The sequence below is a fragment of the Phacochoerus africanus genome, chromosome 6 (genome assembly GCF_016906955.1).
Source record: "Phacochoerus africanus isolate WHEZ1 chromosome 6, ROS_Pafr_v1, whole genome shotgun sequence".
NCBI classification, from domain to species: Eukaryota; Metazoa; Chordata; class Mammalia; order Artiodactyla; family Suidae; genus Phacochoerus; species Phacochoerus africanus.
The window spans coordinates 93,592,084-93,617,043 of NC_062549.1; the positions used below are offsets into that span (position 1 = coordinate 93,592,084).

General features: G+C 54.0%; 3 protein-coding genes across 5 annotated transcripts; 2 read left to right on the plus strand and 1 right to left on the minus strand.

Moving 5' to 3' along the window:
* Positions 1-281: 281 nt before the first annotated feature.
* On the plus strand, positions 282-10,576 carry HDGF (heparin binding growth factor). The gene is made up of 6 exons (XM_047784286.1): positions 282-684; positions 7,233-7,309; positions 7,453-7,591; positions 8,286-8,471; positions 8,779-9,014; positions 9,209-10,576. The coding sequence occupies exons 1-6, from the start codon at positions 598-600 to the stop codon at positions 9,213-9,215; spliced, it is 732 nt and encodes a 243-aa protein (XP_047640242.1). The 5' UTR covers positions 282-597; the 3' UTR covers positions 9,216-10,576.
* A 1,165-nt stretch (positions 10,577-11,741) lies between these two features.
* Positions 11,742-16,521, plus strand: MRPL24 (mitochondrial ribosomal protein L24). Of its 3 annotated transcripts, none has more exons than XM_047784291.1 (6): positions 11,742-11,847; positions 15,078-15,321; positions 15,390-15,485; positions 15,699-15,802; positions 16,062-16,192; positions 16,293-16,521. In XM_047784291.1, exons 2-6 carry the CDS (start codon positions 15,139-15,141, stop codon positions 16,427-16,429), a joined length of 651 nt encoding a protein of 216 aa, XP_047640247.1. In that variant the 5' UTR covers positions 11,742-11,847; positions 15,078-15,138; the 3' UTR covers positions 16,430-16,521. The 3 variants fall into 3 exon arrangements, with proteins under 3 accessions (XP_047640247.1, XP_047640246.1, XP_047640248.1); XM_047784290.1 differs by having other exon boundaries at positions 11,807-11,981; XM_047784292.1 differs by lacking the exon at positions 11,742-11,847 and adding an exon at positions 12,640-12,662.
* A 344-nt stretch (positions 16,522-16,865) lies between these two features.
* METTL25B (methyltransferase like 25B) lies at positions 16,866-24,928 on the minus strand. The gene is made up of 8 exons (XM_047784287.1): positions 24,409-24,928; positions 21,143-21,267; positions 20,799-20,991; positions 20,261-20,323; positions 19,894-20,037; positions 18,482-18,966; positions 17,615-17,799; positions 16,866-17,209 (listed from the first exon to the last, which is right to left on the minus strand). The coding sequence occupies exons 1-8, from the start codon at positions 24,517-24,519 to the stop codon at positions 17,088-17,090; spliced, it is 1,428 nt and encodes a 475-aa protein (XP_047640243.1). The 5' UTR covers positions 24,520-24,928; the 3' UTR covers positions 16,866-17,087.
* Between the last annotated feature and the right edge of the window lie 32 nt (positions 24,929-24,960).

Genomic DNA, 24,960 nt, shown 5'->3' on the forward strand with positions numbered 1-24,960 from the left:
CCGCGGGGCCGGGGGAGGGGCGCCAGGCCGCTCCGTCCAGCCGGGCGCCAGCTCCTCCCGGGCGGGCGGGCACCCACCGACAGCGGGCACACAAAGCCTGCTCGGCTTGCTCGGCGATCGGCTCCTTACGCCTGTGTCGCCACGCGCCGCCAGGCGGCTCCAGGTTGGGCGTCGGGTTGGGGCAGGCACGGGGCGTCAAGAAGCTGCACGCATCAAACCGCCGCGGGAGGGAGCGCGGAGGGGGGAGGAGGAGGAGTGGGAAAGGGAGGAGGGAGGAGGAGGAGGAGGAGTGGGGACCGGGCGGGGGGTGGAGGAAGAGGCCTCGCGCAGAAGAGGGAGCAATTGAATTTCAAACACAAACAACTGCACGAGCGTGCACCCACCGCGCCGGAGCTTTGCCCCTGATCCGCGCCCGCCCCGTCCGTGCGGCGCGCGGGCGGAGACGCCGTGGCCGCGCCGGAGCTCGGGCCGGGGGCCACCATCGAGGCGGGGGCCGCGCGAGGGCCGGAGCGGAGCGGCGCCGCCACCGCCGCACGCGCAAACTTGGGCTCGCGCTTCCCGGCCCGGCGCGGAGCCCGGGGCGCCCGGAGCCCCGCCATGTCGCGATCCAACCGGCAGAAGGAGTATAAATGCGGGGACCTGGTGTTCGCCAAGATGAAGGGCTACCCACACTGGCCGGCCCGGGTGAGCAGCGCGGCCCGCCGCCTCCTAGCCACCTCCAGGCTCGGGTTGCATAACACTCGGGAGGGCACGAGCGCTCCGCGCCGAGCGGGGGGGGGGGGGCGGGTGGGGGCGGGGGGTGTCCGAGTCCCTGACTCTTTCCCGAGCGCCTCCGAGCCCACCCGCCGGTTATATAATGGCTGGGGGTGGGGGGTTGGCGGCGGCTGGGAACACCTGGGCAGACGGCGTCCGCGCGTAGTGGCGTGTGCGCGGCGTGGGGATCCGAGGGCGCCGGTCACTTCCCGGCCCCCGGCTCCGCGTGCTTAGTTCCGCCCCCAGCCCCCATACTCCCAGCGGTTTCGGGCGCGCAGCCTGGGTTGGGGCCAGTCGTGTTACTCCTTCCCTCCCCCGCCGCCCCGGCGCCACAGCCATCCCCTTCAGGGACCCCCTTAAAGACCCCCAGTTTAAACCTTCACTGATGGTTGCCCCCAGCTCAAACTCTCCTCTTCTAGATTAAATGGTTAAGAAGGATCTCTGCTCAGAAAGGGATAGATGGAGGCGGAGTTCGCTTCTAGAAAACTTTGGTTTGGGGGATCGTAAGAGATCTGAAGTTGGGAGGGTCGAGGAATGGTTGGGGGGGCGACAGAAGAAATCTGTCCGTCTTAGAAATTACCCGCTGTTACCCTTCGCTCCTCAGCCCCGCAAAAAAAAAATGCCTCCGTATGCTGCCAACTCAAATGTGGGGCTGAGAGTGGCAGAGCCCTTGTGGGAGTGGGAAGTCCAGTCCAGACTGCCTCTTAGTGGAGGTGGGGGGAACCGAGTTGCCTCTCCTCCCCATGTTGGAGCCTCTCCCGCCAGAACGGCCCAGCCTGCCATGTGGTTGATTCAGCCCGCCAGTATGAAGCCCCCCCCACCCCAGCACCTGGCCAGGTGGGAGGGTGGGGCCCAAAAGCTCAACCTGGCACGTTCGTCATGTTTCCCCCTAAGAACTGAGACAGGTGAAGTAGGGGATAAGGGAGGTCGTTGCCAGAGGGTGCCGGGGGAGGTCGGGGGTGTCCAAAGGGGCAGTACCTCTGGAAGCTTGTTTCAAAGTTGGTATAGAGAGAGGCCTTTGGTATTGGCCCTAGAGTGTCAGGACTCCTGTAGAATGAAATCCAAGGGCAGAGACGAGTAGAGGGAGTGAGTCTTCTGGGCGAGGGGGCCAAGTGCAGAACTGCCTTATGGTGGTGGGTTGCTCTCTTCCACTCAAGTCTCTCTCATCATCTGGCCCAGAGTCTGCTCTGAGCTTAGACAGTTGACCCAGGCTTCCTCTTCAGAGTGTCCAGACCAACTTGGAGACCACCCCCCACCCTGCTCTGTTCGTGTCCTGAGGAATGTGCCCAATCCCATATGCCTTGTTCCCTGAAACTTCTAGATATCTGGCCTCTACAGAGCAACGCAGGGCTCTCCCAGCTTCCAGGGCCTCCTAGGAGACTCTGTTAGAGGGCAGTGTAAGGAAGCAGCCACAGACAGCCTTGCATGTGCATGTATATGTGTGTGGTGTCTGAACACGTGTACTTTACCCTGCACCTTTGATCCATCTGACTTCTTGGTCCAGATGCCAGGTCCTGGTGGGCAGGGCAAGAACTGACCCAAGGTCTCTACTGCTCCTACCTCTGGGAGTGGGACAAAGTCCAGAGGCTGGGGAGGGGGCTCAGGTGGAATGTGAGTTGCAGGGAACCTCTTCAGGTTGCAGGGCCAAGGGAAGTGGGGGGCCACATATGGACCCACACTGGCCCCTGTGAAGAAGACCTTTCAGGTTTCTGGTGGCCTTTGGAGGGAGGGAGGGGGACGGGATGCCAACCATTTCATCTCTTTCCCTGGGCCTCTTGGGACAGGGAAGGCAGTTGAGGCCTGGGCTCTTCAGATAAAGTTTGGGTTGGGGGAGGGAGATCAGGCTGGATCCTAAAGAGATAGGACTCCACCCATTGTGTGTGCTCTGGCTCTTGATTGTGAAAACCCGGGATGTGTGTGTGTGGGGGTACACCCAGGGCTGTTATCTCCCAAATACATTCTCCTTTGAATGCCAGAAGAGCAGACAAATCTGCATCTCATCACCATCCTTGGATGCTGTCTTAGTCCATTGAGTGGCAGAGCCAGAAGGGGCCTGGCCCTTCCCGAGATGGAGGAAGGGTAGCAGGGCCTTGCTGACTGCCCCATCTAATGGGCAGCCAGAGTCCTCTGTCTTGGTGAAGGCCCCCGTGTCGACTTCCCTTCCCTAGCCTCTGCTTCTGGGGGAGGTTGGCTGATGCTGGGTGAGACTAGAACAGCCCAGGGCTTGGAGAGTCCAGCCAGAGGGGCCACGTGGTAGGCAAGACCTGCTGGAAGGATGGTGTGTCTCCATCTTAACCTTCTCCCTTCCTCTTCCTCCTGCCTGCCTTCCTGGGGGATCTCCAAGCACTTAACAATTAACCTCCAACACCCAGGGATTTTTTTCCCCCCCTTGGGTTCCTTCCTCCTTTCTCCACTTCCGGTTTCATGGTCCCAGAAAACCTGAGCAGCCAGAGGGCCTCACCCATCTTTCCTCCCCCTGCCCCTCCCCCACATCCAGGCACCACCTTCTCTTTTCTGCCTCTTGGACTTGCCACACTTTCCTGGCCCCAGCTGTTTCTTGCCCCAGATTTTCCGGTTCCTGGGTCAGGTCGGGCCTGAGCCCTGGGTGTGGTGGTCAGAACCCTGGCTGGCAATCGTTGTGGGCTTAAGCCTTCCCGGCTGCCTTCCTCTGTGCTGAGCAGGCACCCCTGGCCTGGATTTGGTCGGAGGCTGTGTGTGCGTGTGTTCAAGTCTTCTCTCCCCACTCCTCACCTGGGAACTTCAGATCCCTCTTTAGAACCTCAGAGGGTGTCTGTGGGCTCCGGGAGGAGGGGCCCTCCTGTGCTCTGGCCTGTCTGATGGTACCAGGCAAAGGCAGAAGGGTGGGGGTGGGAGTGGATGTGCCCCAGCCCGGGGGAAGTAACTTGCCAGGATTCCTGAAATGGCTGAGAAGTAGTAGGGCCCCTTCCCCTGTTGGCTGGGGGAGGAGGGGCAGGGGGTCCCCAGCACTCATCTGGCCCCGCCCTGACCCACTTAAGCCTTGACTCACTTGTTCTGAGTCACAGCCTGGATATAAAGGCACCGCCTGGGAGACACGCGTGTCAGTATTGGGGGTATCTGGGATCTCATATCCTCTACGTGGATGAAGAACCGCCCTTCACTTCCAAATGCCAGAAAAGATGTTTCCTTTGTGGCTTGAAAGATAAAGGGTCCACTACAGAAGAGATTTCTCCCCTTTGGGGGGTGAGGGGTTGGGCATTCCCTTAAGTGAAAAGAGCAGGCCTCTCCTGCAGGTGCCTGCACGCGAGGTGGGGTGGGGCAGGGTGGGAGGGGTGGCAGTACCCTTTGGCATAGATGCCCATCGGCCCAGGCCCCTGACTCCCTCTTTCCTCTAGATCCATCCTTTATTTGGCTAGAAGTCAGTAGGGCGGGTGTATCTGGTGTGTCTCCTTCTGTCTATTTTTAATTCCCATCCATTCTTTTGTTTCTTACCCCCCCCTCCGAGGCTGGGCAGCTGGTGGCCTCCTGGATCCCCTGTCACAGCATTCAGCTACCTCAGAGTTTGCTTCCCACGGGAAAGAGACCGATGGCCAGGGCACTGCTTGGCCTGGCCTGAGTTCCTTGTGAGAAAATCTCAGGTCTCATGTTTCTGACCCCTTTACTGGGCTGACCCCCCTTCCTGAGCCTCAGTTTCTCTCCTTTCCTCACATGTTTCCGGTGAGCCAATTACTGTCCTGACTCAGAAAGGGCAGAGCCCAAAGTACTTCCCAGCTGGGACCCTTATGTTCTTGGTGCGCAAAGATCTGAGAAGAGGCCTAGGAAAGGGCTTTCGCTATTATTGTCCTGTCCTCTCTCCTGGGATCTCTAAGCCCTGGAGGCTCTCGTTTTGTTTTTTGCTCCCCCCCTCCCCCCAGAGGAGGGTGGGGAGCTAGCTGGCAAGAGGACCCAGGTGTCCTGGCTAAGGATTGGCTCCTCCTCCGCCCACACCCCAGCTCTGGCTTCCTGAGAAAGGGCCCCGGCCCTCAGCCCTTGCTGTGGTTTCAGGCACAGCCGGGGACCCAGGTGCCAGACTCCAGGCTTGGGGGTGGGGTGTGTGTGAGTGTCCCCTCCTCCCCAATCTGGAGGAAGGGCCTCGGGGGGAGGGGCAGTCACATTCCTGGTTGCTGAGTGGCCCCGGGGGCGGGGTCGGGTTGTCATGGCGATGGGGATTGAGCTGGGGTGGGGGACAGCGTTCTTTTCCACACACACCCCCCCCAACACACCCCAGTGTCTCCAGGTCCTGGGGAGGGCCCAGTTTGTGCTGAGCCTTCCTGGGGGGAGGGGCTGGACCTCTGTCCCCAGAGGCCACAGGGCAAGGGGGGAGGTGCCCAGGAGCCTGAAGACTGTGTCTGGATCAAGATGCCCCTCAGATTCTTGCCCAGGTTCCACGCCCCTCTCCTGGGTGTGTCTCAGCGCATTTCCATCCACCCTGCCTTCCTCCCTCCGCAGGCCCCCACTCAGGCACTCTGTCCCGGTCTCTGTGTGTTAATCACTGCCTTGGCCTGTCAGTTTGTTTCCTATCTGCGCCTGGGGCCCCAGTCAACATGGCCACCCAGCCTCTGTCCGGCGGGAAGCCAGGCCGCTGGGGCTGCTGCAAGTGGTGCTGGGAGTTGTAGTCCTCCTCCCCCACACCCACCCCCACCCCTAGCTCAGCTTGGCCTGGGCTTCTAGGGCCTGATCTGGGAGAGGCTGCCTGGGCCACTGCCTCTCACCATTTCCCTGACCTCAGACCTCTGCACCTTCTCAACCACAACACCCCTCATGCCCCCAGGACGTACATATGAGGCAAAGGATCAAATCAGGAGGTCTAGTTCTGAAATCTGTCCTTCACAAACTTGTCTTGTCATTTTGGGCAAATCACTTTTCTTTTCTGGGCCTGTTTCCTCATCTGTCAAATGAGAGACCCCTACTGACTATATCCCATGACTTTCCAAGTGTTCCACAGAAGTCTTTTGGGGCTGCTACTGATGAGGGATATTGAACAGGCCAGCCGCTTGGCTTCATCCCTCCATTTTAATTAGTGCAGTCTGGTTTCGTCTTTTTTGTGTGTGTCTTTTTTAGGGCTGCCCCTGAGGCATATGGAAGTTTCCAGGCTTGGGGTCTAATCGGAGCTGTAGCTGCTGGCCTACACCACAGCTCATGGCAATGCCAGATACTTAACCCACTGAGCAAGGCCAGGAATTTCACCTGTATCCTCATGGATACTAGTCAGGTTTGTTACTGCTGAGCCACAAGGGGAACTCTTGCTTTTGTCTATGTCATAGAGTTATTCAGCAAATCTTTACTTTATAACCCATGTGTGCTAGGCACTGTGCAGGACATAAAAATAGACTCTCTGATCTCAGGGCAAGTATAGTCCACACAGACATTAATCGAATGATAATATGAACTGTAAAGTTGGAATCTTGAGGATGTGGGTTTGATCCCTGGACTCGCTCAATGAGCAATCCGGCATTGCTGTGAGCTGTAGTGTAGGTCACAGACGCGGCTCAGATCCCATGTTGGTGTAGGCTGGCAGCTACAGCTCCAATTTGACCCCTAGCCTGGGAACTTCAATATGCTGCAGGTGTGGCTCTAAAAAAAGCATAAAAAATAAAATAAAATTGGAATCATGAAAAGCACTGTGAAGGAGAGGTGCTCAGAGTTTTTTCTGGGAAGCCGATCCCATTGGGAGAGATGATAAAGCTTTCTGGAGGAAGTGATGATGGGGCTGAGGTTGGAAGGCTGATCAGGAGATAGTGTATAGGAGATTGAAAACTCAGTGTGGCTGGAGCAGAAGGCAGTGTATTGGGAGAAGATGCTGATAGCAAGCACATATGTGGGACATATTACATGCCAGGTTATGGTTATCTAATCCTTACAACCCTGTAGCTTAAGTACTCTGACTGTCTCTGCTTTGCAGGTGAGGAAACAGGTTCCTTAAGTTGCCCGAGATCATACAAATACTGGTGGCACTATTGGAATTCAGACCTTGACATTACTAAGAAGGGTGAACAAGTGGGCCCTAGAGATCAGAAAAGCCATTGAAATGTTTCTAACAGGGGAATGAAATGCACAGATCAGCACTTGGAAAAGCCCCCTCTGGCAGCAGTGCAGAGAATAGGGTTGTGGTGGGGCAAGGATGGAGACAGAAGAGACTGTGGTTTAGTCCAGGCAAGAGGTGACAGTGGTTGGACCAGGGTGATGGCAAAGACATGGAGCTTTATGGACAGGATCTGTTTATGGATGTGGTTTGGTTCATGAAGGAGAGAGGGCATGACTCGGGGGATTTCTGCTGCGCTTTTATGTCTAACTTTTGACCAAAGTTCCAAAAAGTACTAAAAATGTGTCTCCTGGGTCCCTCTCAGTCTGATTTTTCACAAAGGTGGCTTTGCGATCGGCCCCTCAACCCCTACCCCCCAGCCCCAAACTCACAACCTCAGGACTCCAGTTCACACGCACTTTCCTCATCTTGCTCTCAGATTGACGAGATGCCTGAGGCCGCCGTGAAATCCACAGCCAACAAATACCAAGTCTTTTTTTTCGGGACCCACGAGACGTGAGTGAGGGGGCAGAGGCCGGGAGGGCCCTGGGCGGACCCCTTTGGGGAAAGAGCGGTGGTGACGGCACCCCTTCCCTGTCGGGCTGCCCAGCTCAGAGGCAGTGAGGGGCTCGAGAGCACAGTCTCCCATCTCTCACCAGGGCATTCCTGGGCCCCAAAGACCTCTTCCCTTACGAGGAGTCCAAGGAGAAGTTTGGCAAGCCCAACAAGAGGAAAGGGTTCAGCGAGGGGCTGTGGGAGATCGAGAACAACCCTACCGTCAAGGCTTCTGGCTACCAGGTGAGCTGCCATCTGCCCCCGAGACCCCCTGGAGAGCAGGTGTGGCCGTGGGTGTCTGGGGCCCCCATGTGACGCTTAGTCTTTAGGAGTAGGGGGCTCAAAACCAATGCCAGGGCTTTCAGAGTAGGAGCTCATGGGGTGGGGGGGTGGGGGGGCGGGGGAGGCTTCCTGCAGGAGGCGGGGACGGGGCTGTGGGTGTGCGATGTTAGCCGCGGCCCCTCTCGTTAGACAGCGCCTGGGGGGCAGGGTGGGGCGAGAACAGGATGGAGGCGGTAAGTGGGGGACAGGCCTTTGGCGGGCCCAGCGTGAGTATAGGACGTGGCCTTAACTCTTTGCACGAAGGCTTCCAGGAGGAGGTGCTCGTGAGCCGGGCAGGATGAGGCGGGAGGGTGGGGGGCGGGGGTTGGCGGGGAAAGGGTCCCAGCTCCCTTGGGGAGAAGTTGACCCGAGGTTTTGCCTCCTGCTCCAGCCCTCCCCCCTCCTGCACCGAGCCCTGCCTGCCCGGCCAGTGGGTTTACCCCGGGGCTAATCCGACAGAGGTGGGTCTCCAATCACTCGTGAGACTGGGCACCTGGGTGGGGGCGGGGGCGAGGTGGGAGAAGGAAGGAGCGAGTGGCAGAGGGAGGGGTCTGGGGAGGGGGCCCGGCCGTGGCAGCCGCTGGTGCCACTCAGCCCCTCCCCGTCTCCGCCGCAGTCCTCCCAGAAAAAGAGCTGCGTGGAAGAGCCGGAGCCGAAGGCCGACGCCGCTGAGGGTGACGGCGATAAGAAGGGGAACGCAGAGGGCAGCAGCGACGAGGAAGGGAAGCTGGTCATCGACGAGCCGACCAAGGAGAAGAATGAGAAGGGGGCGCTGAAGAGGAGAGCAGGGGACCTGCTGGAGGTAATTGCCCGCTGCCTGGGGCCCAGAAGGGGGCAAGGGGCCCAGAAGGGGGCAAGGCTCCCAGTCTGAGGAGAGAAGCTACTGCTTCTTCAGGGAGTGCCCAGTCCCAGAGCCAGACAGAGCTCCTAGTCTTGGGGAGTCCCTCGCTGAGAAGATGGGACACAGGAGAGACATCTGAGCTAGCAGAGGGCAGGAGAGGGATTGCAGCTCTTCCCCCTCCCCCCAAGGAGCCTCTGGGGAAAGGAGGGGAGGCTGGCGTCCTCCCCGTGTAGCCTCAGCCCACCTCCTCTCTGCTCATCCTGCCCAGGACTCCCCCAAACGTCCCAAGGAGGCAGAAGACCCCGAAGGCGAGGAGAAGGAGGTGGCCGCCTTGGAGGGTGAAAGGCCCCTTCCAGTGGAGGCAGAGAAGAACAGCACCCCTTCTGAGCCCAGCTCTGGCCGGGGGCCTCCTCCGGAGGAAGAAGAGGAAGAAGAAGAAGAAGAAGAAGAAGAAGAGGCCGCCAAGGAAGATGCTGAGGCCCCGGGCATCAGAGATCATGAGAGGTGAGTGAGCCCCCTGCCCTGTGGCAGTTGGACTGGGAGGGCCCAGCCGCCTGCCGAGAGGAGGAGGAGGAGGGCCTGCAGCAGTCAGCCTCTCAGGAGGCAGGGGGGCTCTCCTAGGAGACCGGCACTGGCTGGGGCCTGGCCAGGCCAAGGCCACACCATTAACCGTTCTCCCCTCCAACCCTCCCCTGCAGCCTGTAGCCACCAATGTTTCAAGAGGAGCCCCCGCCCCGTTCCTGCTGCTGTCTGGGTGCTACTGGGGAAACTGGCCATGGCCTGCAAACTGGGAACCCCTTCCCCACCCCCACCCGCTCTCCTCTTCCATTCACTCTCCCCCTTCTGAGCTCAGCCCCTGGAGATTGATCTGGATGGGGCAGGCCACCTGGCCCTCACCTCTATGTCCCCACACCAGTGTGATCCGAGTCAGGTCCATGTCTTCTGCTCCGTAGGATGAGGTGAGGCCGTTGTGTCTCTCCCTACCTGGAGCTGTTTCCCAGCGCATTTGTTGGGGCCTCGACTGGCTCTTTCCATCTCCCGACACCCTTCTCCCCCTCCCCCGGGCATTCTAGACCTCTGGGTTGGTTGGGATCAGGGTCATGAGTGGAAGGGATGGAAGCCTAGGTGGGCTTCTGGGGCCTGGGAAGGGCAGTCTTCACATTGGGGTAGGGAGTGGACAGGAGGCTCTAGCATCTCCTTGAGCTCCTGGCCCTTCCTCCCACACCTGTCATCCCAGCTCCCTAGATTCAGGGAAAGTGGGATAGCTTTGGGGGGAGGGGCCCCCTTCCACAAATCCTTCCTCATTGGCAATGTCCCTTCTCCTTTGCTGACCCTGCGTGTCATGGGAATTGGAGTCTCTCATCCCACGATTTGGGGGCTTGCAGGTTCTTTGGGCCAAGGACCTGAGATCTGAAGGCTTGACTTCACCCAGCTTGGGTGGAAGTGTTGAGGAGTATCCACCCACCTTTAGATCTCAGACCAGAGATGGGATGCCCTGGGGAGATCCTTAGCTGCCCTTTTTCCTCTCCCCACAGTGCTCAAGGCCAGCCTACAGTCCATATGTCACCCAGACATTAAGGAAAAGACACATTTTTTAGGAAATGTTTTTAATAAAAGAAAATTACAAAAAAAAATTTTAAAGACCCTCCCCACCCCTTTGTGTGCCACCCCCCCTCCCCGACTCTGCTCCTTTCTTCCCCAATGTTGCTCCCATTTCTGAGGTGCACTGGGAGGCTCCCCTTCTGTTTGGGGCTTGATGACTTTTCTTTTTGTAGCTGAGGCTTTGGTGTTCCTTCTGGTGTCATTTCCCATCCACATACCCCCATCTGGTCCCCTCAGTGTCGTCACCAGATCAGATTTGTAACCCACCGAGAGGCCAGAGGGAATTAAGCGCCCTCTCCCAACCTCTTTCTAGTGGTCTCTCTGCCTCTTCCGTCTCTTGTCTCTTTGACCCTTGCCCCTCTCCCTTGGGCTCTGATGAAAAATTGCTGACTGTAGCTTTGAAGTTTAGCTCTGAGAACCGTAGATGATTTCAGTTATAGGAAAATAAAACCCATTGATTACTACATTGGATTTTGACTGATTCTTTGGGGTTGTATTGGTTAACGGATTGGGGGGCGCAAATGATTTCCAAGTCCACGTAGATTGAGGTAAGGGGTGTCAGCCTCTTCCATTCTCTAAAATTCTACATGAGGGTAAAATTATATAATACTATGCCCGGTATTCTACTTCTGCCTGGCCACTGTTTACCAGTGTCACCCATCAGCACCTGGGAAAGTTTAAAAAAAAAGGTTTGCACAAGGAGTTCCCATTATGGTGCAGTGGAAACAAATCCAACTAGGAACCATGAGGTTTGGGGTTGGATCCCTGGCCTTGCTCAGTGGGTTAAGGATCTGGTGTTGCCAAGAACTGTGGTGTAGGTCACAGACACAGCTCAGACATGCTGTGGCTGTGGCCAGCAGCTATAGTTCCAATTGGATCCTACCCTGGGAACCTCCATATGCCTCGGGTGTGGCCTTTAAAAAGCAAAAAAAAAAGAAAAATTTGCATAAAGAGTGGGTGTGAAAGGGCGACATTATAAGCCACAGCCTCTGATGGCCAGGGAAGTGGGGGTGTCGAGGCTGAGGCTGGTTGTAGAAACAACTTTGTCCTTCAAGGGCAAAGCTAGGGATGCCTGCCACTCTTAACCGGTGATTAGGGGCCAGGAGGTTGACAGCGTGAAGTCCTCCCAGTACTCCTTAATTAAGTGGAATAGCTGGATTAGATCCTGAGGTTTCCTCTAGTCTGACATTTTGTGACTAGATCATCGACTGGCACTGAAGTGCCCACGTTTCCTCTCTTATTTTAGAAAGCCAATGTTATTTCTGTCATCTGCCTTAACCCCTTCTAGCGGAGAAGGGCGGGCGGCGAAAGTATTCGGAGTGCAGCCTCATGAGAAAGGCAGGCCCTCTGCTTTGAATAGGAAGCCGCAATCACCTAGAAAATGGAGCCATCATCTCTAGTAACTACAGTTCCCAGAGGTCTCCACGCAGAGCATGTGCAGAAATGTTCCAGGCCCGGCAGCCTATCCATCTTTGCCTTCAACTCCCGACATGCTTCACGGTGCTCTTACGCTGTCTTGATTTCCTCCTCGGCCAAATTTCCTTTTTCTCTCGTGCTTCGTAGCGACGGACTACAACTCCCAGCATGCAGAGAGGCTGTGCGTTATTGCGTTGTTGAGCGTCAGTTGTACAATTAAGACTCCATTTCCCAGAAAGCAGAGAAGGGGACGGGTGGGGCTAAGGGCCCATGTGCAGGGGGAGCAGGCGGAGGCTCTGCGACTCAGCGGGAAGCGGAGGTGAGGGCTTTGTGGCCTAGAGGTGATAGCACCTCTGGACTAGTCCGGAGGCGAGAGTGGGAAGGGCCTTCCTTTGCCCCAGCATGGGTCAGCCGCCTCCTCCGGGGTCTCCCTGCATCGGAAGCTTGGAACGGGTGGGTGCTGAAGACTGCTGGGGACTGGACGTCTCCCTCACCTAGGATGGGAATCGGGGGGAAAGCCTCAGGAGCCGAGGCCTGAGGGAGCAGACGCTCTACGCCATGAAAGCTTCACTGCGGAAGGGGCACCAGCATCTCCAGGGTTTGGAGGCAAAGAAGGGAAAGATCTAGGGGGCCTGCTTCTGGGATCTCCCCCCAGAGCTTCGGCTCTAGAATGGCAGAGGTTAAGGGATGTCACGCAGGAGTCTTTAAAAATTGGCTCCGCTCCTCTCAACCTGTATGAGCTAGGGCAAATGACCTGTTCTCAGGGCCTTGGTTTCCTTGTCTCCTGTCCACCTCCCCAGACAGCAGTGTGAAGATCAAATGCCAGGAATAGTGAAGTTCCCAGCATTGGATCTGTCATATGGTAGTGCTTCCAAAGCATTTCTTGATTCTTCTGAATGGGAACCTTGAGACTCGTAACATTCATCCAGCTTTAGTTTGAAAATAAAATTAGGTCATTTCTTTTTCGTATTAAATTAAGAAGTAGAGAGAAGAAAAATGACCCAATAATATCTCACTGTTCAGATGAACCGGTTGATAATTTTTTTTTTTTCAAATACACGTGGTTAGAAACGTTATGGAAAGGAACAAGATGGAAAGTAACAGCCCTTCCAGACTTCCTCTTCTCCAAAACAAGTACTTTAGTTGTTTTCTGTTTCCTTCTCGTCAATATTTATGCCTGGGACAGGATATATATTTTAAAATTTGTGCAAAAGGAATAATATTATCCAAATGATTCTGTGGCTTGCTGTGTTAAAACATTAAACACACTTTGAGTGACAGAAACGACCCTCTAAGATGTTACAGATGATTAAACCGAAGCTCAGACGTCAAGTTGCCTAAGGTCACAGATTAAGTTGATGGTGGTGCAGGGACTAGAACCCAGGTTGCCTGACTCCCAGTTCAGAGCTTTTTATGTCATTAAAGCACACTTTATTTGTACTTTGAAGTTAGGCTTCTTTCTTAGTTATGAAACAAGGTCAATGGTACCTCCTTTGTCAGTTGTCTTTGGGCTTAAATGAGATGATACAGGAAAGCACTTGGCATGGTACCTGGAAGGTAGCAAGTGCTCAATAAACTGAAGCGCTTTTTTTTGTTGTTGTCTTCTTAGGGTCGCATCCTCGGCAAATGGAGGTTCCCAGGTTAGGGGTCGAATTGGAACTGTAGTTGCTGGCCTACGCCACAGCCACAGCAACGCCAGATCTGAGCCTCGTCTGTGACCTGTACCACAGCTCATGGCAACACTGGATTCTTAACTAACTGACCAAGACAAGGGATCAAACCTGCGTCCTCATGGATACTAGTCAGATTTTTTTCTGCTGAGCCACTATAGGAACTCCAAGCACTTTTTTTTTTTTTTCAGGGCTGCACCCTCAGCATATGGAAGTTCCCAGGCTAGGGGTTGAATTGAGCTACAGTTGCCGGCCTACGCCCGCCACAGCCCCAGCAATGCTGGCTCCAAGCCTGGTCTGCTACCTACATCATAGTTCACAGCAACACTGGATCCTTAACCCACTGAGTGAGACCAGGGATTGAACCCATGTCCTCAAGGATACTAGTCGGGTTTGTTAACTGGTGAGCCACAATGGGAACTCCAGCATTTGTTATTTTTGCCCTCAGTTCTCTCACCACCCCATGGATTTAGTCCATTATCCAAAATTGGGAGGCTTTAAATACATACCTAATTGGGAAATCTAGGACCCTTTAATTCTAGAGTCTGGCTCTGGACCCTTTTCCTCTAGAAAGAAACTATCTTAGGGAGAAGTAGTTATTTCCTCATTGAAATTAGGAATTGGAAGTGATGTAGGGACATTTTAACCTCAGTTTTTATCTCTGCTACCTGCCTTCCTTTTGGTCTTATGCCAGTGTTTTTTGTCCATTACCTGTTTGCTTCCCATCTTGTTCTTGGTACATTTATTTAATGACTTTTTTATTGAGTACCTACTACATGCCAAGCCCTACAGGGATCTGCTGGATTCAGAGGTGAGCTAGAGGAGTTCCCATTGTGGCTCAGTGGGTTAAGAACCTGACATAGTGTCTGTGAGGATGCGGGTTCAATCCCTGGCATCACCCAGTGAGTTAAGGATCCAGCATTGCCACAAGCTGTGGTGAAGGTTGCAGATATGGCTCAGATCCAGTGTGGCTGTAGCCCACAGCTGCAACTCCGATTCAACCCCTAGTTTAGGAACTAATGTATGCTTAAAGTGTGTGGCCTTAAAAAAATAAAAATAAAAAAAGGTGAGCCAAATAATATAGTCTCTGGATTCAATCAACTTTTTGGACTTTTTTTTTTTTGGCTTTTGTTTTTTTAGGGCCACACCTGTGGCATATGGAGGTTCGCAGGCTAGGGGTCTAATTGGAGCTATAGCTGCTGGCCTATGCCACAGCCACAGCAACACCAGATCCGAGGCGCGTCTACAACCTATACCATAGCTCATGGCAACGCTGGATCCTTAACCCACTGAGCGAGGCCAGGGATCAAACCTGCAACCTCATGGTTCCCAGTTGGATTCATTTCCGCTACACCATGAATGGTACTCCAGCTTTTTGGACTTCAGCGTCACATGTATGTGGGTTTGAATGCCAGTTCTCCCACATAGTAGCTTTATGACTATTGAGAAACCGCTTAACCTCTCTGAGTCTTTTTTTTTTTTTGTCTTTTTGTCTTTTCTAGGGCCACTCCCGTGGCATATGGAGGTTCCCAGGCTAGGGGTCAAATCAGAGCTGTAGCCACTGGCCTACGCCAGAGCCACAGCAACGTGGGATCCGAGCCGCGTCTGCAACCTACACCACAGCTCACGGCAACACCGGATCCTTAACCCACTGGGCAAGGCGAGGGATTGAACCTGCAACCTCACGGTTCCTAGTCAGATTCGTTAACCACTGTGCCACGACGACGGAACTCCATCTGAGTCTATTTTGTAATCTGTAAAGCAAAGATAGTATCTTGTAAGGCGTTAGTAAGATGAAATCCATTGACCCATGGAGTAAGTGCTTTAAAATTTTTTTCTTCCTTTGTTTCTTTGCTTCCTTATTTCTGTCCCACCCCAGAGCTAACTAGGAAGATTTCTGGGTCTTTTGCTGGCCAGGGGCCTTCTCACAGCCTCCAGCCATGCGGCTGTCTGCCCTGCTGGCCTTGGCATCCAAGGTCACCCTGCCTCCCAACTACCGCTATGGGATGAGCCGCCCAGGCTCCTTGTCAGACAAAAGGAAGAACCCTCCAGGGACCAGGCGGCGCCGGGTGCCTGTGGAACCCATCTCTGATGAAGATTGGCATCTGTTCTGTGGGGACAAGGTGAGTCTCAGATGGGGAAGCATAGTGGGGCAAGGATCTCTGTCTCTGACCCTCACATACTCCCACAGGTGGAGATCCTCGAAGGCAAGGACGCCGGGAAGCAAGGCAAAGTAGTTCAAGTTATCCGGCAGCGAAACTGGGTCGTTGTGGAGGGACTGAATACAGTAAGTGAAGAGTGGGGGTGGGGGTACCCGGGAAGCCTGTCCCATCTGCCCCTCTCCATTAAGAGCAGCACAGGGAGACAGAAGACGGGCCGAGGGGGTGGTGAGACACCTGAGCCTCCACTTTTCCATTTGGGCTGAATGCTCTGAGCTGCAATAGGCAAGCCCCTGTCACACCTCTGGCTTCCTGATGGTCCCCTCCCCTCTCTTGGACAGCATTACCGCTATGTTGGCAAGACGGTGGATTACCGGGGCACCATGATCCCCAGCGAAGCACCCCTGCTCCACAACCAGGTCAAACTTGTGGATCCCACGGACAGGCAAGCACATGGGGCTCTGGTCAGAGGGTTTCCTGCCCTCCGAGTCCACACAGCTGTCGACCAAAGGGCGTGGTGGATTGGATGTGCTGGAAATGGAGAGGGGCCATCTGGTGAACTTGACTCCCTGTCGGAAACCCCAGTACAGGGGTAGCAGAGAAAAAAAGATGGTGACTTTGGTGTTTTCAGTCGTTGACTTTTAGGTTGGAGGATAGCAGGGAGGCCTGGCTTCCTGGCTGGGCTCACTTCTCCCATCCACTAGGAAACCCACTGATGTGGAGTGGAGATTCACTGAGGCAGGAGAGCGGGTACGAGTCTCCACAAGATCAGGAAGAATCATCCCTAAACCTGAATTTCCCAGAGCTGACGGCATCGTCCCTGAAACATGGATTGGTGAGGCTGGGCGAGGGGCAGGAAGATGGGGGTTGAGGGGAGCAGGAGTAAGGGATGTTAACAAGCCCTTCCACCCATCGTCTTTGCTCTGGCTCAATAGATGGCCCCAAAGATACCTCAGTGGAAGATGCTCTAGAAAAAACCTATGTGCCCCGGCTAAAGACACTGGAGGAGGAGGTGATGGAGGCGATGGGGATCCAGGAGACTCGGAGACACAAGAAAGTCTATTGGTATTGAGTCTGGGCAGAGCCACTGCTCCCCTCTTTGTCTTAGCCTTGGAGCTTGGGGCCACCTCTTCTTCAGATGCTAATAAAGAGCCTTGGGTCCTCCTCTGTGTACAGCTGCTGTCTTCTGGTAGACTGGCATCCCTGACCCCGATGCACCTGCTTCCGGGACTGAGGGAGGGAGCATCTGTCCTGATGTTATGACAAAACCTGGAGAGCAGTTAGCCAGCCTTAAGGTAGCCCTGCCAAAGGGCAGGGCCTGCAGATTCTGGCATGGGGATCTAAGGGAGAGAGCCTCCCTCCATGGAGATCTCTGAGTCACAGTGTGCTGCTTATTAGGGAAGACGGTGGGGCTGGGGTGTGAGACCTGATAGAGCACTTCTGCAGGATGCAGTACAGAGGGTGCGTGTCTATCCTTGTCTAAACTTAATAGAAATCATAGAGAAACAAAGATTTCAGTTTTTTAATAAATTACAAATAAATGTTCACATAATATCAATATCATATTTGGAGGGAGAGAAGGGGCACAAAGCCGAAGGTCTGCAGGGAACGGGATTCCAGGTAGTATGCCAGATGCTGGTTCTCTAGCTGAGGAGGTGAAGGTGCTGCCAGCCAGTGTGGCACCTGGCAGTTTCAGAGGGGTTTTGGGATCTGCCCTTCCTCACGCCGTGTCAGCTGTCTTCAGTCTCCAGGACAGAGAAGGCCTCACCCAGAGGCCTTTTGGTGGCCACCAGAACCAGGTTTCTGGGAGAGAGTTCGGGGCTGAAGATGGGCAGGAGCTCAGCATGGAAGCCTGTAAAACAGACAGGGCTACTCAGAGGGGGAGAAATGAAGCAGACTCTTAGCCACGTCCTGCCTGGCCTGCAGGCACAGCCGCTTTTTCCCATGGGGGGAGGCTCAAGGGGGTCTAAGGAGACCCAGCTCTCTACCAGCAGCATGGGTGCCCGAGGCACTGGCTCGGGAGGAGGCAGTCCTCCCCACACCAGGTTCTCTGTGCTTGGGATGCTGGCTTCATGCACCTCAGGGATGTACAGACATAGGTTGATTCAGTTGGTTATCTGCATTAACAAGTCCCCACCCATCCAAAACCCACCACAGTGGTGAACCTAGTCCCAACAGGGGCAGGGGCTGGGACCTGAAGGGGAACCCTAGAATGCCGACCCCTCTGGCCTTGAGTCCCCACTGTGGCCACCCTCACCCTGCTCCTGAAGGTAGAGTAGCCGGTCCAGCAGAATCAGTGTCTCCACCAGTGGGGCCAGCAGCAGAGCCAGGCTGAAGAAGGCCACCACACGGTTCTCCTGGGCCTGGTGGGCCCGAAGGGCAGCCAGATTCAGCGGCAGGTGGGGGTCCAGCCCCACCCGCTGTAGCCCCCGCTGCACATATCTGTGGGGTTAGCCACAGATAACACTCAGTTTGGTTTTAGGAAACCACCCCCCATTCAAACGGTCCATTCTTGGAGTTCCCATCATGGCACAGTGGAAACAATCTGACTAGGAACCGTGAGGTTGCAGGTTTGATCCCTGGCCTTGCTCAGTGGGTTAAGGATCCCGTGTTGCTGTGAGCTGTGGTGTAGGTCACAGACGCTGCTTGGATCTGGTGTTGCTATGGCTGTGGTGTAGGCCGGTAGCAACAGCTCTGATTCGACCCCTAGCCTGGGAATCTCCATATGCAGCGGGCGCGGCCCTAAAAAAGACAAAAAAAAAAAAAGACAAACTGTCCATTCCTAATTCCATTCCAGCTTTGCTTGATTTGCAACCCTGAGGGGCATGTTTAATGTTGCTGTGAGTTGTCTGTCCAATAGCAAATCAATCCAAACATTTATTTTTTAGCCAAAGCTAATTATTTAGCCGTATTTCCAGCAGTGAAAAATTTTGATCAAGGAGTGACAACTCCCTTTCAAAGAAAATTTGAAGCTGTCTCAGAATGCAAACTCACCACCCCCACCCACCCCCGGCACACTTAGATTTTCTTGAGGACGAGAGCTCACAAGTGAGGGCGGGAGGGGAATCGCACCTCCAGTCGGTGATGCCTCCCTCTTTACCCCCCCCAACACCCCCAGCCTCACTCTTCAATCTTGAGCTCGTGGACCCTGGGGATCCCCTGCACGCCTGGCCGGCGGAGCTCAGGCTGGGCTCGCCGGATGACGGTCTCCAGCGCCGCCCGGTAGCAGTGGGTGCGGAGGCCCGGGCCCGCTCTCTGTAGCCGCTCAGCATACTCCTCCAGGGCGTGACAGGCGCCCTCCCGCAGCCTGTAGGGCAGTTCATAGCCGGGCAGCCCAGCCACCCACTGACTCAGTGGGTAGCCGCCAGGGTCACTCAGCTTCATGTAGCAGCAGCCCACGGAGGCCAGGGCCACCACCTCAGGGCAGCAGGAGAAATGCCTCAGCAAGGCGACACTCAGGTCCCCACAGGCATGGAGGCCTGTCAGAAGCAAGCGGGTCCCACTCTGAGCTGAGGTCTCCAGTGGAAGCAGAAGCTCCTCGCATAGGGCCGTGGGGTCTACCCACCTCACCACATGGTGTGGGGGGTGACGAGGGCCAGCTTGGACCACCTGCGGAGGCAAAGGCAGATGGGAAGTCCGTTTGCTGTCCCCATGTCACCTCAGGCCCCAGGAAGGCATGTGGCCTCTGAGCTCCTTCCCAAGGAGGAAGGTGGGAAAGAAACAGGCACAGGAGAAAAGAGGACCTTACATCAGGAGATGGGACAGATTCTGGGTCTGTCGTTATCTTTGCATCTCTGAGTCCGAGCTTCCTCATTTTTAATGAGCCTAATATCTGACTGGCCACTTCACAGGTGGGTGTGAGAGGATTTATCAGTGTGGAAAGACATTCTTTTCCCCCTTTTTTGGCTTCCCTGAGGCATATGGAGTTCCTCAGCCAGGGATCAGATCAGAGCAGTTGTGACCTATGCCACAGCTGTGGCAACACCGGATCCTTAACCCCCTGGTCTGGGGTTACACAGGGATGGAACCTGCATCCTAGCACTCCAGAGATGCCACTGATCCCATTGTGCCACAACAGGAACTCCCAGAAAGCACTTTTTTTTTTTTTAAGGGCTGCAGGTGTGGCATATGGAAGTTTCCAGGCTAAGGGTTGAATCAGAGCTACAGTTGCCGGCCACAGCCATAGCCACAGCCATGCTAGATCTGAGCTACATCTAAGACCTACGCTGCAGCTCATGGCAATGCCTGATCCTTAAACCACTGAGCGAGGCCAGGGATCAAACCCACATCCTCATGGATACTAGTCAGGTTTGTTTCCACTGAGCCACAAGGGGAACTTCTGGAAAGCACTTTTTAACTAGAAAATGCCTTTTAGATATGAGAAGGTTTGGCCAAGGAGGGACCTTGGAAAAGGAGTAGTGGAAATAGGGACACACCACCTCAAGCTGAGAAAATGAGGGAATTCAGCCTTCGTGCCCAGTTCCGGCCAAGCAGACCCTGCTGTCATGGTCCTGGCTGCAGGAAGGGCTGGCCTACCTGTGGGTTCCTCTTTTCCTCTTTTGCCAGAGTCTGCAGGAGCTCCTGGTCTAGGCGCTGGGCTCTCTCCACCAGTCTCGGATCCCCTTCAATGCTCTTCACCATCAGCCCCAGCCCCAGGGACATGAAGCGGGAGAGATGGCCCTGGAGTCATGAGAGGGAGGGTGGAGATAGCTCCTCTCAGTGTCCTCTCCACTGTCACCCTCCCTATCCGTGATTTGGGTGCCTGGGTGCCAGGCCCCCAAAGGCTTAAGTTCTACCCAGCTTATTTAGCACCTGCCTCCCTGGGCCTGTGGCCTGATAACCTGCCCTCTGGCTGTCCTATCCTCACAACAAAAAGCAACAGGACATAAGGAGTCTGGCTCACCTGGCCTGAGCCTACATCCACAACCTGGGTGCAGCCTGTGAGGTCGCTCAGCTTCTTCACCAACTGAAAGAGGAAGGAACAAAGGTGTCCTGGCCATTGGCTATTGGCTCCTGGGGCCAACACCCATAATGAGAGTGGAAGAGCTGAAGACGGTAAAGGAAGATGGGGAGAGGGCACCATGGGAAAGACAGGAGACACGGAAGCCAAAATGGGGTCTGCTGCCCCAGGCTCAGGCTCCTCTCCTGGCTCCACTCAGGTCAGTGATTCAGTCTCCTCCACAGAACAAGAAGAGCCCCACTGCGAACTCATGAGCGGATGGTGAAAGTTATCAGAACAAGAATAAGACAATGATTCGAATAGAGCCACCAACCAACCCAGCAAAAGGATGAAGCTATGGCTATAGCATACCTGCTGAGGAAGAGACATTCTAGGGCCTCTGGTCCTGCAGGTGATATAAGGCATCCACATCTTTGTAACCCATAGGCCTAAGGAGTCCCCAGGCTCCCAGACACCACCTGCACTCCAGCCATCTCCTCACCTCTCCCAGCCTCCGGATCTCATGCTGCTTCTTGGGCCTGACGTGTTTCCGGAATGGAGCTGTCAGTCGGGAACTCTGGCTGGGGTTCTCCAGGAACTCTGAGGGGGTCTGAAACCCAGGCGTCCGCGTAAAGGCCAGGGCATAGGCTGTGGACTTCAGGGCCAGCAGGGTGAGTGGCCACACCGACCTGTACCTGAGATAGTCCGGCCCCGGCCCCCAGTGAATAGTCCCATTGCATCCTGAGTCTGCCCCTTAGAACCCAGGAAGCCCTTATAAGACTGAGCAGTGGCTCCCTGCAGGGCTGAGCACCGGGTCCCCCAGCACAGGACCCCCCTTGCCCATACCTGACCACTTCCCCTTCCCCAGGCATCCCCAGCAGCAGTGTGGCCAGCTGTGGTGGGTTCAGTCCGTCCAACGCTTCCTGCCACGCACAAGGGAGTGTGCCCCACAGGTTGTCTGTGAAGAATTCCTGTAGGGGAGAGGCAAAAGTGACCAACAGGCTACTCTCCTTCCCATCTTCCCCACCCCGCTCTCCACACAGGACCACTGGCTGCAACCAGCAGGCACCTCCGTTCATCGGTGTCACCTCTTCTCTGAAGCCTGCTCTAGCCTCCCCCTCCTCCTCTGAGCCCAAACTGCATTCTGGACACACCTCTTCTTTTAACAGTTTCCCCACTTTTTTAAAAAATTTTTTATTATAGTTGACTTATTGCCAATTTCTGCTGTACAGCAGAGTGACCCAGTCATACATCTATACACACTCTCTTTTTCATATTATCTTTCATCATGTTCCATCACAAGTGATTGAACATAGTTTTGTGCGCTGTAAGCAGGACCTCATTGTCTATCCATCTAAAAGTAATAACCCCACTTATTTGTTTTCTCTACTCAGCAGCATCTAAGAGCAGGGATGGTGTCTTCATATTTGCATCCTCAACACCAGAGCGACTGACACACAGTTTTAGTGTGTTACCATTAGCAAACCTACTATTACACGTGCCAGACACTTTATATGCCAGACATATATGCCAGAATGTTGTTTTATGGCCACACCCATGGCCAGGGATTAAATCAGAGCTGCAGCTGCAAACTGTGTCCCAGCTGTAGCAATGCCAGATCCTTTAACCCCTGCACCAGACCAGAGATCAAACACATGCCTCCAGCAGCAACCTGAGCCACTGCATTCAACAGCATGTATTTGTATTTATTCATTTGTTCAACACAAATTCTGAAGCTTGGTTGGGGCACCAAGCTCTATCCTAGGCTCAGGGGACACAAAGAACCAGACAGACAAGATCCTTGCTCTTGCAAAGTTTACATTAAATTACTTAAGATAACATCAAATGCTGCACAGACAATCAACAGTCACATAATGGGGAATTTGAGAGAGGACTACTTTAGATAGAGCAATGAGGGTGACACTTGAGCTGAGACTTGAATGATGAACAGGAAACAGCACATGTAAAAAAAAAATTCAGGCAGTGGTTACCAGGGACAGGGGGTGAGGAGGGCCAAAAGGTACAAATATTCAGTTACAAAATGAGTCATGGAGATGTAACATACAGCATGGTGACTACAGTAAATAATACCCTATTGTATATTTGATAATTACTGAGAGTACATCTTTTTTTTTTTCTTTGTCCCTTTGCCTTTTCTAGGGCCACTCCTGCGGCACATGGAGGTTCCCAGGTTAGGGGTCCAGTCGGAGTTGTAGCTCCCAGCCTGTGCCAGAGCCACAGCAATGCGGGATCCGAGGCGCATCTGGGACCTACACCACAGCTCACGGCAACGCTGGATCCTTAACCCACTGAATAAGGCCAGGGATCAAACCTACAACCTCATGGTTCCTAGTCAGATTCGTTAACCACTGAGCCACGACGGGAACTCCCCAGAAAGTTACTGAGAGTACATCTTGAAAGTTCTCATCACAAGGAAAAAAAAAATGTAACTATGTATGGTGATGGACATTAACCAGACTTCTTGTAATCATTTCATAATATATACAGATATGAGTCACTATGTTATACACCTGAAACTAAACTAATATGTCACGTCTATTTCAGTTTTTTAAAATGCAGGTAATAACAAATACTTACAGAATACTTTAATATGCCAGGCAATGTCTGAAACACTTTACATATATTAAGGCATTTAATCCTTAAAACCACCCTATGAGGTAGTACTATTTTTATCCCCCTTTTACAGATAAGAAAACTGAATCACAGCAATTAAGTAATCTGTCCAAGTCAAAAAGCTGTAAGGAGCATAGTTGGGATTTGAAACCAATTTAAGACTTCTTGCTCTTGACCACGCTACTCAATTGCCCTTCTGTGGACAAAAAACATTCCAAGCAGATCAGAAAGTGCAAAGGCCCAGGAGTTCCCATTGCGGCACAGTGGAAACGAATCTGACTAGCATCCATGAGCATGCAGGTTCGATCCCTGGCCTCGCTCAGTGGGTTAAAGATCCAGCATTGCTGTGAGCTGTGGTGTAGGTCGCAGACGTGGCCCAGATCCTGCCGTTACTGTGGCTATGGTGTAGGCCAGTAGCTGCAGCTTCGATTCGACCCCTAGCCTTGGAACCTCCATATGCCAAGGATGAGGCCCTAAAAAGACAAAAAGAGCAAAAGAAAAAGAAAGTGCAAAGGCCCAGATCAGGCCAGTGCAGGTGTAGTATCGTGAATGTGAAGGGGTCTAAAAGGGAACACAGGACAGATCATGCAGAGCTTTATAGATAATGGTAAAGAATTAGAATTTCATCAAAGTACCTAAGAAACAAATAAGGGTCATCATCAGATTCACATTTTCAAAAGATCAATCTGTTTTGTGAAGAATTGTTTATGGAGGAGAGGAAGCAAACACAGAGCTCAGTTAGGAAGTAGTCCAGGAGAGAGACAATGTTAGCTTGGCCTCGAGTGGTAGCAATGGCGATGGAGACAAATGGATGAATTTGGTATCTATTCTGGAGGTTGAACCAAATAGGACTTGTTGAAGGACTGGATTGTAGATCAATGAAGAAAAGAGCTAAATTGAGGATGGTTTCTGGGTTTGGGAGCTGAACAATTCGGAGGATGCTGGTGCCATTTATACATCATCTCATTTATTTTTCACAATCATCCTTCAAAAAGGGATCCATTTTACAGCTGAGAAACTGGGGCTAGGAGGAATTGTTTTAATGCCTAAGGTTAACACAGTAAGCGAGGCAGGATTCTAGTCCAAGTCTGTCATATTCCAAAGCTGGAATTGTCCATTACACTGCAAAACCAGGAATTTATTCAAGGCTTGAATGAATGAACATGTGTGTTCTTGGAACACTTCACACGTTCCTGGGAAAGTTCGACGCAGCTGCAGCAGCATGGCTCAAATATCCATGCATTTTATTACTTTGGATTTCAGAAGCTTAGAAAGACAACCCAGATACTAACATATGAACATTTAGGTCAGAAGAAAAAAAGGAAGAGCAGCCTCAAACTTTTCTTGTACAGACAAAAGCCTGAGGAAACTCATATTAGACGAGACCAGACGCTAACTCTCCAGATCCTCTCCTGTCGTGAGCACCTATCCACCACACAACCAGGAGGAGCACCCCACCCACACCCCTGTGGCCTCACAATGATGTAGGCGTCCAGGATGGAACGGTAGAGCGTCACGACCCGGGTGAGGTTCACAGCTAGTTGCCTCCTCTCCTCGTGAGAGAGGCCCCGGGCGGAAACCCCCGGCATTCCGGGGCCCAGCCGGTGGCGCGGGGAGCGACAATGCAGTGAGGAGGGAACAGGGTCAGGACTACACGGGTCCGGACCCAGGCTGGATTCAGTTCTGCACACGGAGCAGGAAGAAAGCGCTCAGAATCCAGCCCCCGATGCTGCCTTTCCGGGACTTCAGCCTGGGTGAAGATTTGAGGCGCCCTCCAGACGTCACAGGTCGCGACGTCCCATAGCGCGAAGGTGTCAGCGTCGGAGACACACGGGCCGGGGGGGGGGGGGGGGGTGCCAGCGCAGTGACGTCACAGAGGCGTCCCCCGGCGCCCCGCTCACGGAGAGGGGTGGGCCAAGCTCAGGTCCCGCCCCTTCCCGTACAAACCCCCCCCTCCCGGAAGTGAGGCCGGGGTCTCCCGCGCGCTGCAGTTCTCGTTTGCCGCGGCCTCCCTGAACCTTCGAGTTGTA

What these genes read in the sequence shown, in the direction of transcription:
- HDGF (XM_047784286.1), top strand. Translation starts at nt 598, where the DNA reads ATGTCGCGATCCAACCGGCAGAAGGAGTATAAATGCGGGGACCTGGTG. An exon ending in ACCCACACTGGCCGGCCCGG is followed by an intron (nt 685 to 7,232) that starts GTGAGCAGCGCG and finishes TCTTGCTCTCAG; the next exon opens with ATTGACGAGATGCCTGAGGC. An exon ending in GAGCAGGGGACCTGCTGGAG is followed by an intron (nt 8,472 to 8,778) that starts GTAATTGCCCGC and finishes CATCCTGCCCAG; the next exon opens with GACTCCCCCAAACGTCCCAA.
- MRPL24 (XM_047784291.1), top strand. Translation starts at nt 15,139, where the DNA reads ATGCGGCTGTCTGCCCTGCTGGCCTTGGCATCCAAGGTCACCCTGCCT. An exon ending in CTTGTGGATCCCACGGACAG is followed by an intron (nt 15,803 to 16,061) that starts GCAAGCACATGG and finishes CCCATCCACTAG; the next exon opens with GAAACCCACTGATGTGGAGT. An exon ending in CGTCCCTGAAACATGGATTG is followed by an intron (nt 16,193 to 16,292) that starts GTGAGGCTGGGC and finishes CTGGCTCAATAG; the next exon opens with ATGGCCCCAAAGATACCTCA.
- METTL25B (XM_047784287.1), bottom strand. Translation starts at nt 24,519, where the DNA reads ATGCCGGGGGTTTCCGCCCGGGGCCTCTCTCACGAGGAGAGGAGGCAA. An exon ending in GGGGAAGGGGAAGTGGTCAG is followed by an intron (nt 20,992 to 21,142) that starts GTATGGGCAAGG and finishes GGACTATCTCAG; the next exon opens with GTACAGGTCGGTGTGGCCAC. An exon ending in TGGATGTAGGCTCAGGCCAG is followed by an intron (nt 20,038 to 20,260) that starts GTGAGCCAGACT and finishes TCATGACTCCAG; the next exon opens with GGCCATCTCTCCCGCTTCAT.